The sequence below is a fragment of the Leguminivora glycinivorella genome, chromosome 14, assembly GCF_023078275.1.
Source record: "Leguminivora glycinivorella isolate SPB_JAAS2020 chromosome 14, LegGlyc_1.1, whole genome shotgun sequence".
In the NCBI taxonomy this organism is placed as follows: Eukaryota; Metazoa; Arthropoda; class Insecta; order Lepidoptera; family Tortricidae; genus Leguminivora; species Leguminivora glycinivorella.
The window spans coordinates 17,046,052-17,070,928 of NC_062984.1; the positions used below are offsets into that span (position 1 = coordinate 17,046,052).

At 36.8% G+C, this 24,877-nt stretch overlaps 1 protein-coding gene across 1 annotated transcript in view; it reads left to right on the top strand.

The window, feature by feature from the left end:
* LOC125233279 (galactokinase-like) overlaps positions 1-24,877 on the top strand; it is an 81,793-nt gene that overhangs the window by 49,475 nt on the left and 7,441 nt on the right. Inside the window, exons 6-7 of the mRNA XM_048139231.1 lie at positions 10,843-11,024; positions 20,757-20,872. Of these exons, the coding sequence (XP_047995188.1) occupies positions 10,843-11,024; positions 20,757-20,872 (298 nt within the window). The remainder of the gene's footprint in view (positions 1-10,842; positions 11,025-20,756; positions 20,873-24,877) is intronic.

The following is a 24,877-nucleotide window of genomic DNA, read 5'->3' on the forward strand; positions in this document are numbered from 1 at the left end:
GACTCGCCCACCGATGGTTCCATATCCGTGCAAACTTTCAATAGTTAAAATAATCATGTTCCTAATGTAACTGTAAAGACTTGACTAGAAGTATAGGTATATCGCCATCTCTCGGTGAATTCGCTAACTAATTTGCCCTGACCTGTATAGTATGATGATGTTTCAGGGATAATTCTTTATGATGTTAACTGATTTCGACAGTTTTTACTTTATTTGAAAGAGGTTTTTTTTTTGTATGTACATTTAAAATAAATAAATAAATAATAAATAAATAAACTAAGCAAAGATTGTACTATGGGTGCTAAGCGACGATATACATACTTAAATACATAAATACATACTTATATACATAGAAAACATCCATGACTCAGGAACAAATATCTGTGTTCTTCACACAAATAAATACCCTTACCGGGATTCGAACCCAGGGCCGCGGCTCAGCAGGCAGGGTCACTACCGACTGAGCCAGACCGGTCGTCACAATTCTTGGTATGTACAATTTGAGATCTTTCTAACGATACCCCACTTGACATTTAGGTACAGTTTGTCCTCCTTTCATTTTGGCCAATTTTTATCATTTATATTAATTATTTTAATAAAAAAATAATAGGTACCTTCAATTTTTAGAGGTTGACAATGTTCATAACTATTCCAAATTACATACCGATAGCATAACTAGTTCTCGAGATACATATTTAGTAATGTGACAGACGGACAGAGCGGCTCCATAAGGGTTCCTTTTGTACCTATTTGGTACGAAACCCTAAAAACGTGCCCCAGTACCATACAGAAAAAGGTACGGTGGCTTGATGGGGTACGCTTAGCTAGATGGCGCTAATATTAATATTTGTCATTTTAACACATATCAAGCTAGGAATATGGGCCAAGTTGTCAAAACTGAGGTTTAAAAGTTTTAAGCCTGTCTCAAGAGATGGCAGTCTATGCACTGTGATTACACATTTTACTTCGACAGTAACTGTCTATAATACTCGATCCTCTGTGACGAGAAGTAAACGACAAGTATATATATATACCAATTTATGTCAGTGTACATTTTGATTGGCTTAGTAGTCTACTTTCGTACTTTGATTGCCTTCGATTGATTTCGAACTTACTTTGACTTACTTTCATCAATTTCGATCTAAATATTTTGTGACATAACACCCGAATCGAACCGAATCGGGTGCCTTATAGTGTCCCCGCCAGACTACGATGAAATTAAGGGCACGGCCTACCTTTTCCCAAAGCATTTTGGCTTGTTTATTCACCTACCTACGTAAAATAACAGTGTCAAATAAAATTACTTTTGGACATGACATTCTATCGAGTTTAATTTTATCATAAATTAAATATAACAAGATCATACCATCCCATACATTAAAATGCGACCGCCTAAGACCGCGCTTACACTCCACCACACATAGATGGCGCCACAAAAAAAATGTCTTGTAGCTTTCGATTATACTTGTTGATGGCGTTAAGTGTCACTTTTGACATAGATTTACAGCTCGGAATTGACACATAATGCCAATCTACAAATAATCGATGGCAACAAGGCATTTTTTGTGGCGCCATCTATGTGTGGTGGAGTGTAAGCGCGTTCGTAGGCGGTCGCATTTTAATGTATGGGATGGTATGATCTTGTTATATTTAATTTATGATTTTATGATTTAGCCATCCGCACCGACTTTACACGGGAAGTAATTTAAGCATAAAACTGGGAAAAGTAAATTATTTCAATTATAATCTCCTATTAACACGCTCCTATTATGTTCAAGGATAATCGCTCCGACCCCAGAGGAGCCCTCAATTTTTTAAATTTCTTCTTGTTTACTAGGGGGCAAATTTTTTTTTGGCAAAATCCAGGGGCCTATTGCATAACAATTTACAACTCATATTACCTACAAGCGGTAGTCCCCCTCCAATTCATTTTATAAGAAAGAGAGTTCCGCTTGTAATACAAGTTGTAAATTGTTATGCAATAGGCCCCAGGGTGGCTAGCCGAATGGCACAATCGCTCACGAAACGCTCACGAAACGAAGCGCTAGTAGATATCTATCTCTATCGCGCTTGCGTATTGGCGCGACAGAGCCAGCGGCGTATCGCTTTCGTTTGGCGTCGGAGAAATGCCATTCGGCTACGGGGCCTGGGTGGCTAGCCGAATGGCACAATCGCTCACGAAACGCTCACGAAACGAAGCGCTAGTAGATATCTATCTCTATCGCGCTTGCGTATTGGCGCGACAGAGCCAGCGGCGTATCGCTTTCGTTTGGCGTCGGAGAAATGCCATTCGGCTACGGGGCCTGGTTTAGTTACGTATTAGTAATCTGTGGTTAGGTGCTCTCATAGTAAAAATTACTCATCCGAACGCGTACAGTCAAGTGTAAAAATATAGTGTACACATGTTACTAATAAATATGTCCCATAGCATCTTAGTTCTTAGTCCGGATTCCGGTGTCATAAGCGCGTGGTATCATATTTTTGCACTTGATTGTACCTAAACATTTCTAGGATCAAGAGAACACATGAAAGTATATTTTTGACCTTGCTCAAAATAGAAACTTTTATACCTAGCTGATCATAATAAGTTTTTACTAACCATCTAAGTTATTCAATAAAAGAAGTAAATAAAAACCGGCCAAGAGCGTTTAGGGCCACGCTCAGTGTAGGGTTCCGTAGTTTTCCATATTTTTCTCAAAAACTACTGAACCTATCAAGTTCAAAACAATTTTCCTAAATGCCTATCCAACAATATATCACACGTTGGGGTTGGAATAAAAAAAAAACAGCCCCCACTTTACATGTAGGGGGGGCGTACACTAATAAAACATTTTTTTTTCATTTTTATTTTTGCACTTTGTTGGCGTGATTGATATACATATTGATAGCAAATTTCAGCTTTCTAGTGCTATAACGGTTACTGAGATTATCCGCGGACGGACGGACGGACGGACAGACAGACATGGCGAAATTATAAGGGTTCCTAGTTGACTACGGAACCCTAAAAACTTTCAAAATGTCATATAGGTACCCGCGAATGAAGGTCAACAGTACATTGCTATAAAGCCCATAAGATATCACGCCATGAAACAGCAATTCAAACTTTTAGTATGCCTATTCCATCTTCGAGACCTCAGCCGGCCTAGCCAAAGTGTCAATCGTTGTTGATACGTGCTAATCGAAATGCAACTGGCTCTGTCGCACTAATGGTGTTCTCACACTGGGCTGTTATAAATGTTATATAATATAGTGTGAGCGACACCATGTTATATAACATTTATAACAGGTAGTGTGGGAGCACCATACGGACGAGCGAGCGATAGATAGCTATCGCTCATAATAGTACATTGTGCAACAAGGGGAGGAAGTTGAATATTACTAACGAGAGTAAGTTAAATCGCGACGGCTTGCCGGAGCGATTTAAAGACTCGAGTTAGTAATATTCATACTCCCCGAGTTACACACAATGTTTTTCATCACACTCGCAATGTAAAAAATATGTAAATAGATCTAAAAAAGTTAAGTACGGTACAAGAAAGTTCATTAAGTGCGGGTGTGATGAAAAAGTCATAAATACGCTAAAATGTGTAGCGTCAGCGATTACACTCTTTGCTAGAGGCCAAGATCAGATAAAAAGTCCGCTTAGCAGTTTCCCGCAGGCTCGCTGTGTTAGGGTTGCTACTCTCGCTGCGATCCAGTTTAACGAATTCAGTGCCAGCAGCGACCCGCAGGATTTCTGATGGCAGGTGCTTTTCTATACAACGCGAAAAAACACATCCTGGCTTGAATTTTACCTACCTACTACGCTTCTTGATTCTAATCTAATGAGCCAATACTAATGCACTGATGCAACATGACTATACAAATTTGTCACTAAAAAAGTCGCCCAAAATTTTGTATGGAACGGTCGTGCCTACGTTTTTTCATTTGCCGGTTTATATAATAACGTTATACGGCTTGACAGAGTTTAGATTTTTGGAAATTATTAGGCAGCCCTAATGTTGTCTTTATGACGATCGAAAATAAGATGCAAGGAAGGTCACTCGTCACATTAGCGAAGGACAGTAAAAGGGCTCCGGAAGGATTGACGACATGATCCCTTAATCGGATCAGTAAGCGCTTCCTTTTCACGAGGCCATCTCTGAGGCAACAATTTGTTATAAAGTCGCCGTCAATGGAACTTCTAAACAATGTAAACAAACCGCCATTTTGAAATTGTCTCTGAATGATGAATTTCTTAGTGATGCGAAAATACTTTGTCAAATAATGTCCAAACGTCAATTAAGCGCTCTCCACACTCGCGCGATATTCGATATGCAGAAAGAGTCCACACTCGCGTTCGCGGCATCGGCATGTGTACATGCCAAGAAAAGCAGTTAACGAGTAAAATAATATTGAAACCATCAGTACCGTCATTTTTTTATTTTTTTACCTACCTAAACAATGATAGTTGGTACTAAGGGTATTGAATCACTACGTGATTTTGGTATAGAGCGTGAGTTGGGTAGCGTGTAGCTGGCTTTACAATATCGGAAACTTTAGTCCCAGCCCTATCCATTTAGGCTTGAGTTTGTTTTGATAATACCAATGAGCTCGAAGACTCTTTGGCGACGTTCCGGCAGGCAAGGCAGGATTACAAAGCCTTGAGCATCGCCGTCGTTGTGTCCTTGTCCGTCTACTATTGGATACATTCTGTAGACTGTGCTCAGGAACTGCATGACCTGGTTCCTCCTTCCCCGGACAACCAGGCGCGGGGAGCGGTTTCTCCCTTACATTGTCGACTTACCTTTAATTCGCACGAAGAGGTTTGCCTCTTCTTCCCTAATGCGAACTGCTAAGCAGTGCAACAGGCTCCCCTCTTCTGTATTCCCGGTTGAATACAATCTGGGTTGAATACAATTCAAGTCACGAGTGAATAGGCTATAACTGAACCAGTGAGCTACAACTTCGGCGTTGTCGTCACTTTCCATCAGGTGCGACTAAGGTCTGGGTTCTTATACGCAGATTAGGACACTTTTTACAAGCTTTTATTTAACTTGCCTTGTTAGTATGTTAGTGTGCGTCAAAACTTAGAAGCTAAATTTGACCCACTTTCCGGTTTCCGATTGAGCTGAAATTTTGCACACACAAATGTAAATCACGTGACAATGCAATATTATGGTATCATAGAGGTAGAGCTGATCTGATGATGGAGCAGAGAGGTGGTCATAGGAAATCTGTCATGAAACGTCGTATTCCTTCGAGTAAGGGGTTTTTAGAAACGTCTCGGAGAGCAGTAGATGACTGTTGAAAGGAAGGTACAATCGGCGATAAAAGCTTGTGCCAAAAATGAAATTTTTGCAAAAAACTTATTTGTAATTAAGTAATGGCTCATATTCTATCAGTTTAACTGAATGTTATAACATCATAATATAATATTTACTCGTAATGTTCAATAATTATGGGTTCGAACCCCGGCTCGCACCAATGACTTTTTCGGAATTTATGTGCGAAATGTCATTTGATATTTGCCGGTCGCTTTTCGGTGAAGGAAAACATCGTGAGGAAACCGGAGTAATTCCAATAAGGACTAGTTTACCCTTCGGGTTGGAAGGTCAGATGGCAGTCGCTTTCGTAAAAACTAGTGCCTACGCCAAATCTTGGGATTAGTTGTCAAAGCGGACCCCAGGCTCCCATGAGCCGTGGCAAATGCGGGGATAACGCAAGGAGGAGGTTCAGTAATTATGTGTTAATTACCCAATCGACAGTTTTCTTATTAGTCATTTCGATCGCAGTAGCGATAATGATGTACAAATGTTATGTTGCGATGTTATCGGAGTCGTATCATATCATAACATAAGAATAAAAAAATGTTACATTAGAAACAACCTCCTTACTCGAGCTGAAGATTATTTCTGACAAATATTTGTACAAATATAGGCTACACAGATTTTGAAACAATTGTCGACCATTTTTGTAAGAAGAGCTAATAATAATGATTCGTTGTATTTATTTATTTAACAATACATTCTCTTTCTTTCGGTTTACATACTACCAGGTGCGGCTCACTCCGCGATTCTATCGCCGCGCTACAAGTACATGCTGGCGGCCGCGAGTTCGCGGCCTAATCAGGGGTGGCGCGTGTTCTCACGGAACGCACGTATGCACTTTCTATTGTTACTTTTACGTTGCGAGTTTTTTTTAAATTTTAGATGCGATATCCGCGTGTGAATGGCTAATGCTTAGTTAAATAGACATCACGAATAAAATAGGAGAATCTTACACTACTATTGATTAAGTCCCACGGAAAAGTTCAATAAGGCTTGTGATGTTGTGACTTAAATAAAAAATATAAATACTGTATATATACCTAGAAAGTACCCAAGACTGGAATATAATAGTATAACATTTTATTTGAGTATTAATTCGTTTTAATCCATAGGCAACCCTATCGTCCGAAGCTGCGCACGTGCGGCTCGTTTCTTTGTTAGAATTTTGTAGGCATTTAAAAGGCGGCATTTCGTGAACAACTAAGCAGTGGGCCTTCTGTACTTGTACTATTATATATTCTGTGATACTACGCATTAAGCGTGGCGATTTCCAATTATTAGGCTAGGATATTTTTATAGCCTGTAACGGTACCTAAAGATTATTAGAATTTCTTACTTTTATTTAACTTCTTAATTGATCCAAACTTCAAACTAAGTTTGTACTTGAGACTTGGATTTTTTGTATTTTATGATTACATTTGGAAATTGCTTTTATACTAAGTACCTAAGTATGTTATAAAAGTGACGTCAAGTCACCTCCGTGTGGTGACGGTTATGTTTCTCCCCCTTTTCTGCCCGTGGGTGTCGTAGAAGACGACTGTGGTTTATGGATTAAATTGTGACGATGATTGTGTGAAGGTCTAGCTGCATTATCATGATTCCTTTTCCTTGACTTGACAATGATAATACAATATTCCAAAAAGTATATTTTACATAGTTTTACGTCAAAAAAGAAAGTATTCTCCAAAAATATTTTCGAACATGGTGTGCGTAAGTCGGATTTTTTCCAAATGTCACAGAACTCATTCGCGCCCTCCACACTCGCGCGCGTTTGAGTGGATTCGATACGCAGAAAGTTCGCGGCTTCGCGCCGACTTTCCCGCTTTATGACGGTTTTTCGGCACGTGCGTCAAAGGAGGCGCGAAGCGCGAACTTGCAAGGCTCCACATTACACAGTGCTCAATTCGCGCCGTGATTTGCGCGCATAATCTGGTACAGTCGAGTTCATAAATATGTGTACATTTTTTCATCTTATTGCTACGAGTTAAGGTGAGGAAATGTACAGATACTTTTGAACTCGACTGTACAAGTAGTATTTTTCACCTGGAGCCCGCTACTCCAGGTGAAAAATACTACTTGTAGTTTATTTTCAAGTCGCTGATTAAAGGTTGACATGGTTATCCGAGTAGATGATTACATGAACTTGAAATAATAAGGCCACACGCCCACACGTAATTACGACCACAGTTTGTAGGTAGGCTTAACATTAGACACACTAATTAGGTTGCTATGTTGAACACAACATTCACATACTGATTTATTATACAGAGGTAAATAGAATTGAAGATTTTGCCAACGTGGCAATATCGTAATGTTGGCCGTTTCAATCAATGTGTGAGAAAATGGGACGACAGTACGATGTTGCCACTTTTTAATTTCTCTTCTTTTTTGCCAGGCTGTATTTACTAATAGGTTTTTGTCTCAAGGTCTGAAGTATAAAATCTGAAGTACACGTGAAATATATAAATAAAGATATTCGGTTGTATACCTAAGTCTAGACAGATTGTATATTTAGGAGCTAATAAATTTTGTTAGAAAACCTAAGCTTTAATCCTTAGAGATTTGTAATCAAAAGTGTAGTTAAAGATAATATGAGAGGATGTCACCGTCGGCTGACACGTATTTAATCAAATCGACGGCGATAAGGTCGGCCTAAGGTTGTCGATTTTCTCAAGTAATTTGATAGTAGGCACAGTCACCGGCAATAACATCGTACAAAAAGAAGGCCGAATAAACATCTGACACACTATTATCTTATAATTCTAGTAATAAGATTATCTAAGTTTCGTCACGCATTGGTTATACTGTAAGGTCATGTACCTAAACATGTTTTTAGGGTTCCGTACCTCAAAAAGGAAAAACGGAACCCTTAAATATAGGATCTGTCTGTCTGTCCGTCTGTCACAGCCAATTTTCTCCGAAACTACCGAACCGATTAACTTGGAATTTGGCACACGTAAATATGTAAACCTATGACCCAAAGACGGACATGTAATTTAAATTAAGAAAATTCAATTATAGGGCCACTTTTGGGGGGTAAAAGTGAAAATTAAAAATCAAAGTTTCTAGAACTATATTGTGTTACATATCAAATGAAAGAGCTTTTTATAAGTATTTCAAAAAAAAATTTTTAAATAATTTTTAGTAAAGTAATTTTCAAGTAATTTAAGAAAATAAGCAAAAAATGACCCCCCCCCCCCCTTATCTCCGAAACTACTAAGCGTAAAATTTTCAAAAAAATACACGAAATAGTTTTCAATCTACAGATTACGGGAAAACCTATTAGAAATGTACAGTAAAGCGTAAGTTTGACTTAAAAGAAAAAAACTAAAATTACGAATTTCACTCACTGCCGCTGCAAGGAGCTACCAAATCTCTTGAAATTGTGTGAGCTCGTTATTAGAATATTAAATATAAACTCATTTCTGTTTCGTTTTGTTCAAAATATCGATTATTCGCAAAAATGACTTTAGTTCCTACTAAAAAGAAGGCGCTTAAGCCCTTCTTGTAGTGTACGGAGCCCTTGCAACGCGAGTACAACTCGCACTTGGCCGGTTTTTTAATAAATAAATAAATAAATGTCAGATATTTTTGTTGTTTTCTTTTTGTGCGACTATTATTGCCGGTGACTATACATGGGATATTTTGCGCTAAGACAGAGAACTACGCGAGATTAAAATATTCACCCTGTTTTTGCTTTCTGTTTAATCTTCGGGAAGGTTCTTTAGGTCAAATATAATTCATTTCTTTAAGAAACTAGTGTCTTCATTATAAATAACAAAATTCTCACGCGGCCTTTGTTTTTATTTTCATGGCGGGACGCTGTTCGTGTTTTTACAATCGGCTAACACGTCTCAATACGTGTCAATACATAGGTACAAAGAGGTCAGGAGTAAGCTAATAATTTCCCAAGAAAACACAATCATCTGCACCCACGTCGTTTATAGTTCCTGTCTATTTTTAGTGACATCGGCGGTTCGTTTCGCTTGTTTTTCAATAATTTCAATGTCTTAGGTGCCTAGACGGGCTACCCACGTTTTCCATTATTGATAAGTTTTGAGGCACTACTTTTGTTTACATTGAATTGTATATAAAACAATCATCTATCGGAAAAAAGATTAGGAAGGTTTGTCAGTTTTATATCAACTATATTTGATATACACGTAAACATCACGCAGCAGGGGTCTATAAAATTAAGTGAACATATTAACGGTAACAGACGGTTTAGTGTAATAGACTTATCTCTATTGATTGAAGTTAACTGGAAAATTGGTCAGGAAATCCCTTGATTCCGCTGATTAATTCTTATTATAAAATTTAAAAAAGTAGAGAGATTGTAAATTTTCCAAATGGGTAAATTTAGACAATTTTTTGCCGGAATAAAGAACACCTTTATACCTTTAACATTTCAAAATATTGGTGGTTTATCAAAATTGTAAATGGTATATAATACTTTCCGAGAAATTTTGTTTCGCCTTTAAGTCAAAACTGTATTTCTAGCTTGAAAGCAAACAACAGACAAACGATATTCGCTAACAATTCAGAACTTTTTTTTTTAATATATGATTATGGTTAGTATTTATCATTATTTTTGACTAAGTTGTTTAAGATTATTTTAATTCCTTATTTATTGTATTATTATTTTTGTATTTTTGACATGTGTTGTTTATGACATTAAAGGTTTTGAATTGAATTGAACTACTTAAGGAATGATTCGTTAACCTAGCCTTTGCCGGGACTTCCGGCGCTTCGTTATATAAATTTTCACCACACCAACTGTTAAACCTTACCGTACCTATGGCTGACCGGTTCTTGTTTTGATCGGCCGGCCGGTGTCATACTGATAACGTGACGCGCTCAGTATTAAGTATGTTATTTAGGATGTAAGTATTTATCTGTAGTGCACTTATATAGTTTCTTTTTTTTTTTTACCTTGCGAAATGGAGTATCGAGACAAACCTTGCTGGTTTAGCGATACTTTTTAAAAAATATTATGTAATTTGTGGTGTTTAAGTAAAATAAATAAAAAAAAAAAAAAAAAAAATAAAGACTTATTTTGCTATTCGAAAACAGATAGCAAAATTGCATTTTATCCACAAGAGTGCAAAGTAATTTCATACAAATTTTAACTTGATGTCTAAAGCTGGGTGTTGGAATTCACGTATAAATGATGATTTTGAATCATAAACGTTAAATAAATTCAAGTACCTATTTTATTTATTTTGATGTTTTATAGTTCATGTTTTCATAGTGTTGGTGTGGTGAAAAATTTTCTGTTTCACTCGATGGTAAAGTTTGTTTCACCTTCGTGCCTTGATACCCTCGCAACGCTCAAGATTCCACTTTTTGAACCACTCGCTACGCTCGCGGTTCAATATTGGAATCTTTCGCTTGCTCGGGTATCAATATTGGCACGTGCGGTTAAACAACTACTTTGCCCCCTTGTAAAACAAATAACTATTAAGCTTCCGTTCCAGCCCAGTCTATTTTCAGTCATTCTTACCAGGGAACTAATATTGTTTTAACTCACCAGGTCGCTAGAATCCACCCAAGTGCCGATCCCCCACGGCGATACAGGCATCCTCGTGATCAACACGAACGTGAAGCACCAGCTGACTGGTAGCGAGTACCCGCAGCGCCGAGCGCAATGCCAGAAAGCGGCTGAACTGTTGGGCTTTCCGTCGCTGAGAGACGCTACAAGTGAACATGTTGAAGGTAAGTTCCTGGGTTTCGTCGGGGTATCGTAGCTAGTGACGCTACCTCTTCCTATTGCTTTTCTGTAGTGGCGTGATAAAGCTGTCTAGTCTAGTGGTGTTAATCGCCACGATTGTCACTTTAGCTAGGGCGGCTATCTGTGCAGCTTGAGTGGCGTTCTGGCGTTCCCTCGCGAGTACATACTTGAAATCTCGCTTTACGAAGTAGCGCGCAGACTGCGTATCTGGGTATACATAGTTAAATGCACAAACGTTTACGATATTATCGTTATCGCAGCTAGCTATCTCTATCAATCTTCTGTGTTGGTGCGACAGAGCCAGATTGTGTTTCGATCGGCGTCTAGAATCAATTATTGACATTTCGGCTAGGCCGGCACGCCGGCAGGTCTGGTGAAAGAGGCTTACACGAAGTAAGTATAATTACTAATTTACAATGATTGTGAATAGATGGTCTTTGAATTGATAAAATAAAAACATACCTGGAAATTATTTTTAGAATGTTTCCACTTCTTTCTTAAAAAGTATAATACTATTGTGACACGGTATTCTGACCTCGTGTTTATAAAATGGCCTCGCTCAGCCCTTTATATTTCTCTCACCCGGCATTGCTGAGCTTCGTTTTGTAATATAATAGTGCAATAAAAAGCTAGCAGTTTTTCCTTTTTATATGTAGAATTTATTTTCCTTAATTTCACGTCATGGGAATATTTTGTTACACGGCCCGTGTCTCGCTTTTTTGAATCATAGACGGCAGACGCCGGTTGCCGGATATTGAATTATGATATGAGTAGCTACGAGCAATGATGGTACATAATAATAACTGGTTACAACCCCAAGGCTTCTCTGGCAAAAGGGTGATTGGCAGTACTTCGTCTCCGATTTGAATTTAGAACCATCTAGAATATCGAATAGAACGATTAGAATTCGGATAGAATCAGCGATTGTGTGTTGACATATTGTCACCTGATACGGTGAAAGAGAATGTATTATTTAAACAGAAACTGTGGTATATGTGTTATGGACCAAGTGATAAATCGGGCACTATACATAATGCTCGGGCATTATGAATAATGCCCATTGTGAGTGGGCAGTTTGATAATAACTATTCAAATAATTAAATTGCCCGGGCATTATACATAATGCCCATCCTCTGTTGGGCCAAGTAATAATAACACATCGAATAGCTGAATTTTGCCCGGGCATTATACATAATGCCCATCCTCTGTTGGGCAAAGTGATAATAACATATCGAATAGCTGAATTTTGCCCGGGCATTATACATAATGCCCATCCTCTGTTGGGCAAAGTAATAATACCACACCGAATAGCTGAATTTTGCCCGAGCATTATACATAATGCCCATCCTCTGTTGGGCAAAGTGATAATATATAACATACCGAATAGCTGAATTTTGCCCGGGCATTATACATAGTGCCCATCCTCTGTTGGGCAAAGTAATAATAACACACCAAATAACTGTCTTTTGCCCAAGAATAGAGATTTTTTATTTTATTTACACAAAGAAAATTACACAGTATGAGAATCCATACTAATATTATAAATGGGAAAGTGTCATTTTGCTGTGTCAGGTTTTTTTATAATACATTTTTGTAAGTGATCACTCAGTCCATACGTTTTGAGAAAGTTAAAAATGTAAATATCTTAAGATTTGTAGCACCTGTACACTCAAAGCAGAAGCAGTGTCTGTACACTCGAAAGTACTTCAACATTTAGTAAAAATGTTTACTAAATATCCACCATCTAATATTTTATATTCGTTGTCTGGTTTTAAAGATATTCAGACATAACTTTTCTCATACAAATGTATCATGTAGGGTGACCACACTATGTCGGCTCCTGATTTCTTACTAGTGAAGTATTATATTCTTTGTTTCTTACCAATTATCATTCATGTCCTTTTTAATGCATGAATGTTGATATGGTTATTATCCTGACGTCGATAAAAATTACACAATACACATCATCACTAGGCCAAGAACATAACCTAAAAACAGTTTGCAGATGGAGAATTAATATGGTATTAATTTAATATAAACTATTATCAAAATTGAACGAAACTCCCCAATCTCAATATGACAATGGGTAGGCGGGGAAAATCAGGAGCCGACATAGTGTGGTCACCCTACATGATACATTTGTATGAGAAAAGTTATGTCTGAATATCTTTAAAACCATACAACGAATATAAAATATTAGATGGTGGATATTTAGTAAAAATTTTTACTAAATGTTGAAGTACTTTCGAGTGTCTGTGGTGCTACAAATCTTAAGATATTTACATTTTTAACTTTCTCAAAACGTGTGGACTGAGTGAGCACTTACAAAAATTTATTATAAAAAAACCTGACACGTTAGTGGTTCGTTTTGTATTTTACAAATTCCCATTTCACTTTTACTAAACTATACACATATAATAGCGGTCTAAATCTTATGTTTTTCATCAAAATTCAGCTTTTCAAAAGTGTGAGGATTGAGTGAGCATAAGAAACTATTTGTAAAAAATTAAATACGTCACTAGGTGATCTAAAATTTATAGAGGTAAGTTGGCATATTTTTTACTAAATGTTAGTACTTATATAAATATTATATGGTAAATGAATACATTCACTGTTTTCGTTGGTAGTTTGTGAGAACTGAGTGAGCACATGTTAATGACTGTATCTTTTGATTTATCTTTTTACAAATTCGGAGATTCGTTTTACAATTGTTTTAGAACTTTTACTAAATGATCAGCATATTTTTTTTTATTTTCGGAAGGTGCTCACTCAATCCACACGCACACAAAAGGCCAGGTCAGAAGTCCTCGCAACCGTCGAGACCTTATGAAAGTGTGTGAAGCGAATGTGGTTTGTCAGGATCGTAGCAAATGGAAATCCGATTTCTGCCTATTCCTCTGGGAAACAGGCGTGATTGTATTGTTTTTGTATTTGTTTAAAATATAATTTATAGGTAGGTACCTATTTAGTATTTAGTATCCAACAAGGCTGGCACTTATTCATTAGTCAGACTGTGAATCGAGATAACGTTAAAACAAAACACATCTTGCTTTTACCGGCACAATAATAGCCAGTCCAAATATTTCATATCAAACTGATAATGGACTAAGAGCCCAGAGCCGCCAGATCTTCCTCATTTTCTCAGGGATGAAACTTTGAGATAATGTAAAGTTCGTATCGACGTTTAATGTTTGCATAGTACCTAGTTAGGCCCGTCGGCCATTTTTTTGCTATAAGGTTTTTTTTTTAAAACACTAACTTTCCTTAAATTCTCAAGGCTGATTTTTATATATCTGTTAGAAAATATTGCTATGAATTGATAATCATCATTTCCTAACCATTGGCCCCGGTCGTAGCTTGAGAAATTAGGCTAAGCTAGAGTGAATTTCAAGCGTCTGGTAAAAGTTACGGCCGGCGGAAATAGTCAGGAAATGATGATTATCAAATTCTTACAGTCGTTTCTATTACATATATAAAAATCAGCCTTGAGGATTTAAGGAAAGTTAGTGTTTTAAAAAAAACTTTATAGTAAAAAAATGGCCGAAAGGCCGAACTAGGTAATATGCAGTCATTAATCGTCGTTACATTATCGCAAAGTTTCATGCTTGAGAAAATGAGGAAGGTCTGGCGGCTCTGGGGTCTTAGTCCATAACATAATACAATGTCTTCCCAGTCGCCTAGGCAACATCATTTCAACAATATACTATATGTTGTGACCTTTAGCTTAATTTACACGACAGACTATTGTTCTATATCCATTTCTATGGACTTGTAGTATCTGCCGTAGTCGGTATGTATTGTTGAGGAGACTTCGAATGTTTTTTGATATACATGTTGTAATTCATCCTTAAATATTGTCTGTTATAAAAATTACACCCAGTACTAAACAAGCGGCGGAAGCAGATACATAACATAACGGATCCAAACTCAAAATATACATATCGTGTTCTATTTAGAACAAGCAGGAAAAAACATAATATTATCAAAGAAGAATCCAATTTAAATGTCAATATTCAGAAAGAAAATTCAAGAGATATTCTCAGCGCCTGATCTCGTTGTGGTTATAACAATTGACAAACGACATCGTTTTTCATGTTTCATTAAAATAATAATGATATTTGTTTAACGAGGGCAAACCAGGCAAATACACTCACCTTTACTGATTATACACCCTGTTTTTATTGAATTCCGTTTACTTCAAGGGAAGGTTCTTTAGATCAAATACAATTAATTTCTCTAAGAAACTAGCGTCTTAACTATTACGGTTATCGAGTTATTAAAAAATAAGGATAATTACTAAATATGTGTGTGACACCCTTTACCAATTTCTAATGTTATTTGTTTTGACATGTGCCGTCAATCACTTGACACTAACATGAATGTTATTCTTCAGGGTCTCTCGCACTAATGAATTCATTTATTATGTATGAAAATGATGGATTTTTTTTGTGAATTTAACTAAAGTCAGGGGCGGGTGAAAGAGAATGTATTATTTAAACAGAAACTGTGGTATATGTACCCCTGAATCTTCAATGCCATTCTTTCTTACATAAAGTAATCTAAGACGCAAACGCAGCAAAGGTTGGCACTGATCTTTGTTGTGATTATGTGGATGTACCCACATCCACATAATCAGGGTCCGTAGATCAGCAATTCCCGTTAAGTTTGTACATTTGGATCACGTCTCCGATTTGGATAAAAATTGGTAGGCTGATAGAGTCCATGATGCTCAGCAAGATCCACTAGGTTTCCCAAAATGTCCTAGGTTGATTGTATGAAACTTTCCTTTTTTGTTACCGAAAATGTATAGAAATCTGGTAACAAAAAAGGAAGGTTTCATACAAACTACATAGGACATTTTGGGAAACCTAGTGGATCTTGCTAAGCATCATGAGCTCTATCAGCCTACCAATTTTTATCAAAATCGGAGACGTGATCCAAATGTACAAACTAAACGGGAATTGCTCAGATATGAGCGTAGGTGTCTTAGAAGAACCAATGGATGAAAATATATACTTATATATGATTAGCTTTTGCCCGCGGCTTTGCTCGCGTTGGAAAGAGACAAATAGTAGCCTATGTCACTTTTCATCCTTTCAACTATCTCCACTTGAAAATCACCACAATTCGTCGCTCCGTTTTGCCGTGAAGGACGGACAAACAAACAGACACACACACTTTCCCGTTTATAATATTAGTATAGATTTCCCGTCCCGTATGGTGATGGGTTTAGAATTTCACCACCCTCTTTCCCCCCGTGGATGTCGTAGATGACCACTTGACTGTGGGATTTGGGTTCAATTAAAATCAGTCAATAAAAAAAATCGGTTTCTTTCAACCCGTCAATTGCTAAGGCCGATAGTCCACTATCATATATTATGTTTATCATAGAAATAATATGATCATAGGCAACATGCCATCCTTTTTCTTCACGTTGGAGAAAAAGGGAGGCATACAGACCTATGATCATATTTCTATGATAAACATATGATAGTGGACTTTCGGCCTAAGAGAGGGACTAATACCGTGTTTTTATTTAATTCCGTTCACTTTATGGGAATGTTCTTTCGGTCAAATAAAATTAATTTTTCTAAGAAACTATCGTCATAACATAACTCATACGGTTATCGAATTATTAAAAAAAAATACTGAATACGTGTGTGGCATCTCTTACGATTTCCTTATGTTATTTGTTTTGACATTTGCCGTCAGACACTTGACACTGAATTTAATGTTAAGATTAAGGTCCTCTCACACAAAATTTTTTTTTTCGAATTTAACGAAAATCGATATACAGGATGGTTCCTGGTGATGAACCAAACTGCGTGTCGAATTTAACGGAAAACACAAAAAAAGGTGAATTAAATTAAAAATTAAATAAAAAAAGGGTGAAAAAAACTAAAAGTGCGAGCTTTCAAAAAGTAATAAAATAACTAAATAAGTAGCTCTAGGAATACCTACCTTCCTTCTTACGAAATACCTACCTTCTTCTTCTTAGGAATATCTACCTACCTTCTACCTTCTTACGAAATACGTAAGATGAAAACCTAACTACGAAATTCTTGAACGTAAAAATTTTGGTACTTAAACATAAAATTACTTGAATTCTTAAACACAAGAAATATGACAAAATAAATTATTAATTATTATTCTCTTTATTGATTTCCATTATTAATTAATGGTAAAGTGTTGTCGCGTCGGGGGACCGCTCTCAATATTAGCGCGAGGGCAGACGTCGTTGACGGTTGTGTTTCCGATGCAGTCTTTAGAGTCTTATTTTAAGATTGGGTGTTGAAATTTTTGCTCAGCACTTATCTAGTTTGTTTGGTTGTAAACATATACGTTACTTGTAATTCTAATACTTCCTTTGACATTTTGGTTGTATAGTTACATTGTTCATGTTCAGGTAGTTAGTTTAATGTATGTACCTAGTGATTTTTTTGTTAAACATTTATTAAGTTAGTTTAGCTGTGTAAATATTTAGTTTTTAAGTTTCAAGTTAGACAGGCAAAGAGCGGTCCCCCGACGCGACAACACTTTACCATTAATTAATAATGGAAATCAATAAAGAGAATAATAATTAATAATTTATTTTGTCATATTTCTTGTGTTTAAGAATTCAAGTAATTTTATGTTTAAGTACCAAAATTTTTACGTTCAAGAATTTCGTAGTTAGGTTTTCATCTTACGTATTTCGTAAGAAGGTAGAAGGTAGGTAGATATTCCTAAGAAGAAGAAGGTAGGTATTTCGTAAGAAGGAAGGTAGGTATTCCTAGAGCTACTTATTTAGTTATTTTATTACTTTTTGAAAGCTCGCACTTTTAGTTTTTTTCACCCTTTTTTTATTTAATTTTTAATTTAATTCACCTTTTTTTTGTGTCGGGGGTTTTTTAAATTTATAATTTAAGGTTTTTATTTCTTTCTTTTTGTAGGGGGCTCTTTCTTTTGTCATATTTCTTGTGTTTTGGAATTCAAGTACCGAATTGTATGTTAAGTACTTACCTACATTTTTTACGTTCAAGATGTTCTAGAGGTAAGTGCATGCTGTTTTTATAAAAATACTAAAGTCACTATAAGCGTGCCGTTCAGATTTGAGGAGTTCCGTTCTGACCATCATCAGCAGTTCCACTGCACCAAATGTCACTGTTCCGTAAGTAAATGCATGCCATTCCTTTAAAAACACAAAAATCACCATATGTATGCCTTTCAGATTTGAGGAGTTCTCTCGATTTCTCCAGGATCCCATCATCAGGCCCCGTAGCCGAATGGCATTTCTCCGACGCCAAACGAAAGCGATACGCCGCTGGCTCTGTCGCGCCAATACGCAAGCGCGATAGAGATAGATATCTAGCGCTAACTAGCGCTTCGTTTCGTGAGCGTTTCGTGAGCGATTGTGCCATTCGGCTAGCCACCCAGAACTGGGTTCTGAGAAAAATGGGACCAATCTGTATTCATATACTATCAAAAAAAAAATTCAAAATCGGTCCAGTAGCGACGGAGATATCGAGGAACAAACATAAAAAATAAAATACAGACGAATTGAGAACCCCTTCCTTTGAGATTTGAGGCGGCGGTTAAAAATCAGCACCGATAGCATGGTCGCGCCAGGCCATCCTTTTCGCACTTACTAATAGTACGAATATCACAGAATATAATAGTACAAATACTGAAGGCTCACTCCTTTGATGTTCATAAAATGCCGCCATTCTAAATTCTTACCTACATTAACAAACAGACCGCACGCGAGCAGCCGACATAGAATTCTATTGCGCCGCGTGAAGGTCGTCACCAGTGAACGGGCCGCGAAACTCGCGGCCGCCGCCATATACATGTAGCGCGGGCCGCGGCGATAGAATCGCAGAATGAGCCGCCCCTTTAGGACTAGCACATGATTGCCGCGAGAGTATGTCGCCGCGAGATAGATGAGATCACACGTCTTTGTCGTAATTGTATTAATGACATAAGAACCGGTAGTCTATCTCGCGGTGACATACTCTCGCGGCAATCATGTGCTAACCCTGCTGGTTTTATCATTTATCGCGCGATCATGCTTGCCTCTGTAATCCATAATAAATAAATATTTTTTTTTGTGGCGGCGACCATCTTGGACCAGCGGTCATCACCTACAGCTACATATACATACAATCACGCCTGTGTCCCATGAAGGGGTAGGCAGAGCACATGAAACTACTCAGGTTTCAGTGCCACTGTTGGCAAATAAGGGGTTGAAAGAAAACGAAACTGTGACATTGCAGTGACAGGTTGCCAGCCTCTCGCCTACGCCACAATTTAACCCACATCTCACAGTCGCCTTCTCCCACGGGAAGAAAGGCCCTCACCTACAGCTAATATAAATAAAAACACTCGACTAATTCACCTTTTATAAACAAAAAAATAAATCAAAATCGGTAGATCCGTTCAGGAGCTACGACACGATGCGATGCCACAGACAGACACACACATACACACACACACACAGAGACAGATAGACACGTCAAACTTATAACACCTCATCGTTTTACGTCGAAACACAACTTTCTACGATAATTGGTCAAGTGCGAGTCGGATTTCGACTCTTCCATACAATTTAGTCATGAGCGCCTGATGGAATGTGATAGCAACGATTTCACAAACAAATAGTAGAAGTTTAGTACATTTCGTACTTTCAAGACGTTATATCTCGGAAACGATAAGAGATAGACCAAAATGGACTTCAGATTTGGGCTTTCGGTGGCACAACAGTGCCACACGAATTTTATATTTTCGTATATATAGACATTTTTTTGGACCGATTTGGATAAATTTTTTTTTCAAAAAAATCTAACCCGGGTGTAAAATCTTTATTTTTTGAGCTAGAAGGCTGAAAAAAATAGTATTTAGGTGTTTTTGTAATACATTTCGGGCCGCTAAGAATCAGCCACATACCATTGTAATTTTTTTTTATTAAAAAAAAAACTAATTAAAATTTTGAAAAACCTCCGACATAGTGGACCGATTACCATCAAACATGGCTAAGAACACTCCCGACTAATTCAGCTTTCAAACAAAAAAAACTAAATCAAAATCGGTTCATCCGTTCGAGAGCTACGATGCCACAGACAGACACACACACAGACAAACAGACAGACAGACAGACAGACAGACAGACAGACAGACAGACAGACAGACAGACAGACACGTCAAACTTATAACACCCCGTCGTTTTTGCGTCGGGGGTTAAAAATACACGGCGTTATAATCAAGATAGTGGCGCCTAATGTCCTGGACTCCGACGTTTCAAGGACGGCATTGTTTCCGTGGTCTCGGAGCACAACAATAGTTATTTGTTATACAAGGGGGCAAAGTTGTATTTTAACACACGAGAAGTAAAATACATTTGCACCCGAGTGTAACACTAAACTTTTCCCCTCACTATAGCGAGGAAACTACAACGCAAAAAATGCGTTTATTACTGCTTCCAGTAGTTCCACAAGTGGTAAATCATCTTTATTACTAGATTCACCTACTTTTATCAAATTTAAAGCAGTTAATTTGACTTTATTCAAGGTCAAATTACTTTACCCACTAGTGGATAAAATGCTTTTTTACCCGCTGGTATTAAAGGACAAAACACGTGTTTCCGAGCTAGTGAGGGGAAAAATATACTTATCCCCGAGTATGCAAACGATAATTCTCAACCGAGTCAAGAGATTTGTCTCACTTTTTCTTCTTTACAGATTTGAAACGAAGGAAATGCGACTTGGACGTGATAAGGCGAGCTCAGCACGTTGTCGAGGAGATACGCCGCACTGAGGAATGCGCCAAGAGCCTGCGGGTTGGAGACTTGGAGCGTGTAAGGACCTTCTTCCTCCTCAGTCACCATCAGATATAGTAGCGGAAGTAATTGGCAATAACTCTGAAACTAGACGAAATCTAGAAAAGTTTATATGACATTTTAGTCTAAAAATGTGACCAAGAACATGCCGTTAAAGTTATATGGGTTCCTCACGAGCACCTTGTATATGCGTATGAAAAAGATAATTTGGGTAACTTAAGGTTCATTATTAAAACAATTCGTATGCCCGAGTTATGCAAGGTAGCTGTAGGCCTCAAATAGTAAAATAATGATGTCGTGTAATTTTCATAACAACGACTTCTGAGATTGATAAATTAATCCATCTGTATCATATTGTTAGCAGGATTCGCTATTTTGTGTTTTTATGATAAGAAGTTCAATATTACTAACATACAAAATTGGTCTGTGTATTGTTTGTGGCTGCCCATGGGCCACGTGCAGTGGCTCAAGACTCGTAAGTATTCAAATACATATTTGTAATGATGGTCCAATAGTTGTTTACTTGATACCTATAAAAATCTAATTTTAAGAATTTTCGACTTATTGTTTTCGGTATATGACCAGTATGATAGATTTTTCCGCTACTGTATATCGGAGCTGCCAAAGCTTTTCCAGTATCGGTGCACGCAACGTCTTAACAATAGAGGCGTGTTCCAATATTCGCTCAAAATAGTATATTATATAACGGTAACGATATGAAGGCTATAAAAGTTGAGTACCGCGGTTAGGTCACGAGGCTTTGCCGAGTGGCCTAAGTAAGGTACGAGACTTTTATAGCCTTCATAATGTTACGATTGTATACTATACTTTTTCTACGACAGCCAAATAAATACCTATTCGAGAATAATAAAATGGGTTACTAACCTATCTTATATAATGAATGGGAATATTTGTGTGGATCTCAGCATTGAGTATTCAGTCCACAATGTTGATGGCGAGAACTTGTTGCACAAATCTTCAAAATATGCCAACAACGCGGTTTCAGAGATTGTTTAAACATTTTTTTGCAATTTCCATGTCAAAACAATCATAACATTTTTGGTACGCTTTATCCGACTTTTCAGGTAACAAATTGTCAGTCACTTTGAGCGTCATAGGGGATCATCCACATATTACGTCACACCAAATTTCAGGTTTTTGGACCCCTCCCCCCCCCCTATGTCACGCTTTTTTGTATCCCTTTAACAGGGCTTGTCACATTTAGTATGACCCCCCCCTCCCCCTTACACTGTGACGTAATATATGGATGACGCCTAAGCCTTGATTTCTTTGGAAGTACATTGTTCACCAGAATCACTCATAATTACTTAAGTTTTTGCACAATAACGTCGAATTAAAATAAACTACAAGACACTTTAAATAGTTCAAATACTTTCGTCTAAAGTTTACAAATGTCAAACATGCCATAGACAAGAGAATAAGCCGGTTTTTAATTACGATAACTTGAAAAATGTGGTTGCATTCAAGAATATTTTAATGTCGAATGTAAAATTATTTGATAAACTTATGATTTTTACCTTTGTTTTACAATATGTAATATGTAAAACGAATTTCAATTTACTTTTTCATCTTGATTTAAATTATGAGCCTAAATATTAAATTATTTATTAAAAGTTACTTATTATTGCAAATGAAAACATACCTGATAAATGGAAGTTGTGCTTTTAAAAAAAAATAACAGAACTCCTATATTACTGCTAGCAGTAATCATATGAACCTATAGGCAAATAGACTTTCTTATCGTTACTCAAATGAACTCAATTTGGATACCGCTGACAATAATCTAATTGACAGATTTAAGTGCTGGAGTAGAAAAACTGTATTAATTTAAGTTCATGGTCGAATATACAGGGTGGAAAGATAAGTCGGGCCCTGGAGGAAAACTACTTTAAATTCTTATGCTGGCTGATTTTACTTAAAACAGAATTTCCTTTATTTTTTAAAAAGAAACAATACTGCATTCAAAGATTTTCTAAAACTCGCTATGGAAAAGTTTAAATTGGTAGTAAAATACCTAAAGTTATTTTAGACTATCATTTTAATTTTTAAGACCAAATGTTTATTAGACAATAAAATACACTCGAAACTTAGTTTTACAACTAAATTACAAAAAGGTTTACGACAACTTCGTAATTCTATCGATCTATGTCTCCAACCAGCTAGAACCAAATGTGGCAAAAAGAATATTGGTTATGAAGGAGCACAGTTTTATAACAGCCTACCTAAAGACATTAAAGAGTGTAAAAATTACAATGCATACAAACGAAATCTATCAAACTACGTAATTTATAATATCTAAGTCCGACCTTGGCGAACATTCCACATGGGAACAAGAGATAAGGAACTATCAAGGAAATGAGTGTCGCTCAACTCAACTTGTATGTATTTAGAGTTAAAAGTGCAATAACGCTGTAGTGTAAAATTACTTAGCAACAGATTGCATCTGTTTTGTGATAAATAAGTAAGCAACTTCGGTTTAAGTTAAAAATACCTACATTATGTTTAGTATTAAGTGTACACTTTTTGTTTTTACGTGTAATGCTCGTAAATGGCATGTTATAGTTTGTATTCTTTTACTCGTTAAGTATTTTAATCTGTTAGATTACTTGCATGCTCACTCATAATTTGTTTTATCTTGTATTTTCTCTATATAAGTGAAATGTTAAATTTCTTTTGAGAAAATAAATTTCTTTAACCATATTACTTATTAGAGAATTTTTACCCCATCGATTAGCATAATGAAATAGCAAGGAATTAGCAAGTGTTTTTTTAAATTTTATTTTAGTTAGAGTCCCGGTCGAGGCAATCGAGTTTTAGAAAATTATTGAATGCAGTTTGTTCCATTTTAAAATATTGGAATATATTATTTAAGTAAAATGAGCCAGAATAAGGATTTAAGGTAGTTCCCCTCCACGGCCCGACTTATCTTTCCACCTTGTATAGAAAAATGTGGTACGTAGGTTCGCTGATTTATAATAATGTTGCAGATAATAATATGTTGCGCAACTAATATAACAATTTTGCAAACATGCATGGATATTTGTTGTTTTGACTCCCGCACCAGATAATTTGTAATTGTAACACAGGACATAACTTGTTTCGTGCTCGTGTAAAACACGATTTCCGATGCAATGGGAAAATTCCATGTCCTCTGCATTCGTAAAGTATGTACTAATATTACTTATCTAACAATTTTAACAAGTTTATAAACCGATTAAACTACATAAGTACTTACGTTAAATTACATATGAATCAGTGCGTTCTTTTTAACATCATAGTGATGAGCCTATAGGAATGATTCAGGATACCTTTAAAGGGCCAAGGTAAAAGGCATAATTTTTCTTACATTTCTAATTAGCAAAAGTGCACCGAGCCAGTTTCGACTGGGGGGTAATTTGAACTAATCGAAGTATTTTCCACGTTTTACACTATTAACTAGAGTGCTGGGCATTTGCAGAGGTTGGGACCCCACGACTAGCGTAAGATGTTAACAAAAAATAACTCACTGTCAGTTTGTGACGATAATTGAGCATGAAATTTCAATAAAAAATTGTTTTTGTGTTAATTACATTAACTTTAAGCGATAATCTACATTCAAAATGAGAAAAAAGTAAATTTTAGACAGATTTTATGCTTAATTGTCGTCACAAAACTGACAGCGAGTTAATTTTTGTTAACAACTTTTGATTATTCCGCTACCTTACGGTTGTCTGGAAGAAATCGCTCTTTAGCGATAAGACCGCCTGTTGTTTACCTTTGTTCGTGTTTCTTCCTTGTTTTGTATTGTTGTATTTTATCAAGGTGTGCAATAAAGAGTATTGTATTGTATTGTATTATTTGCCATTTGGGTCCATAATTTTGAAAATGCCCTGCTATGTGTTCACTGGTCACAGATATACACGCCCAACTTGTGTTCAATCGGTGGACACATGTCATACCACCTATTATTTATTACACAAAGCTAGAGTAGGCAGTAGTTTTCCACGCTTATGCGTTCAAGTA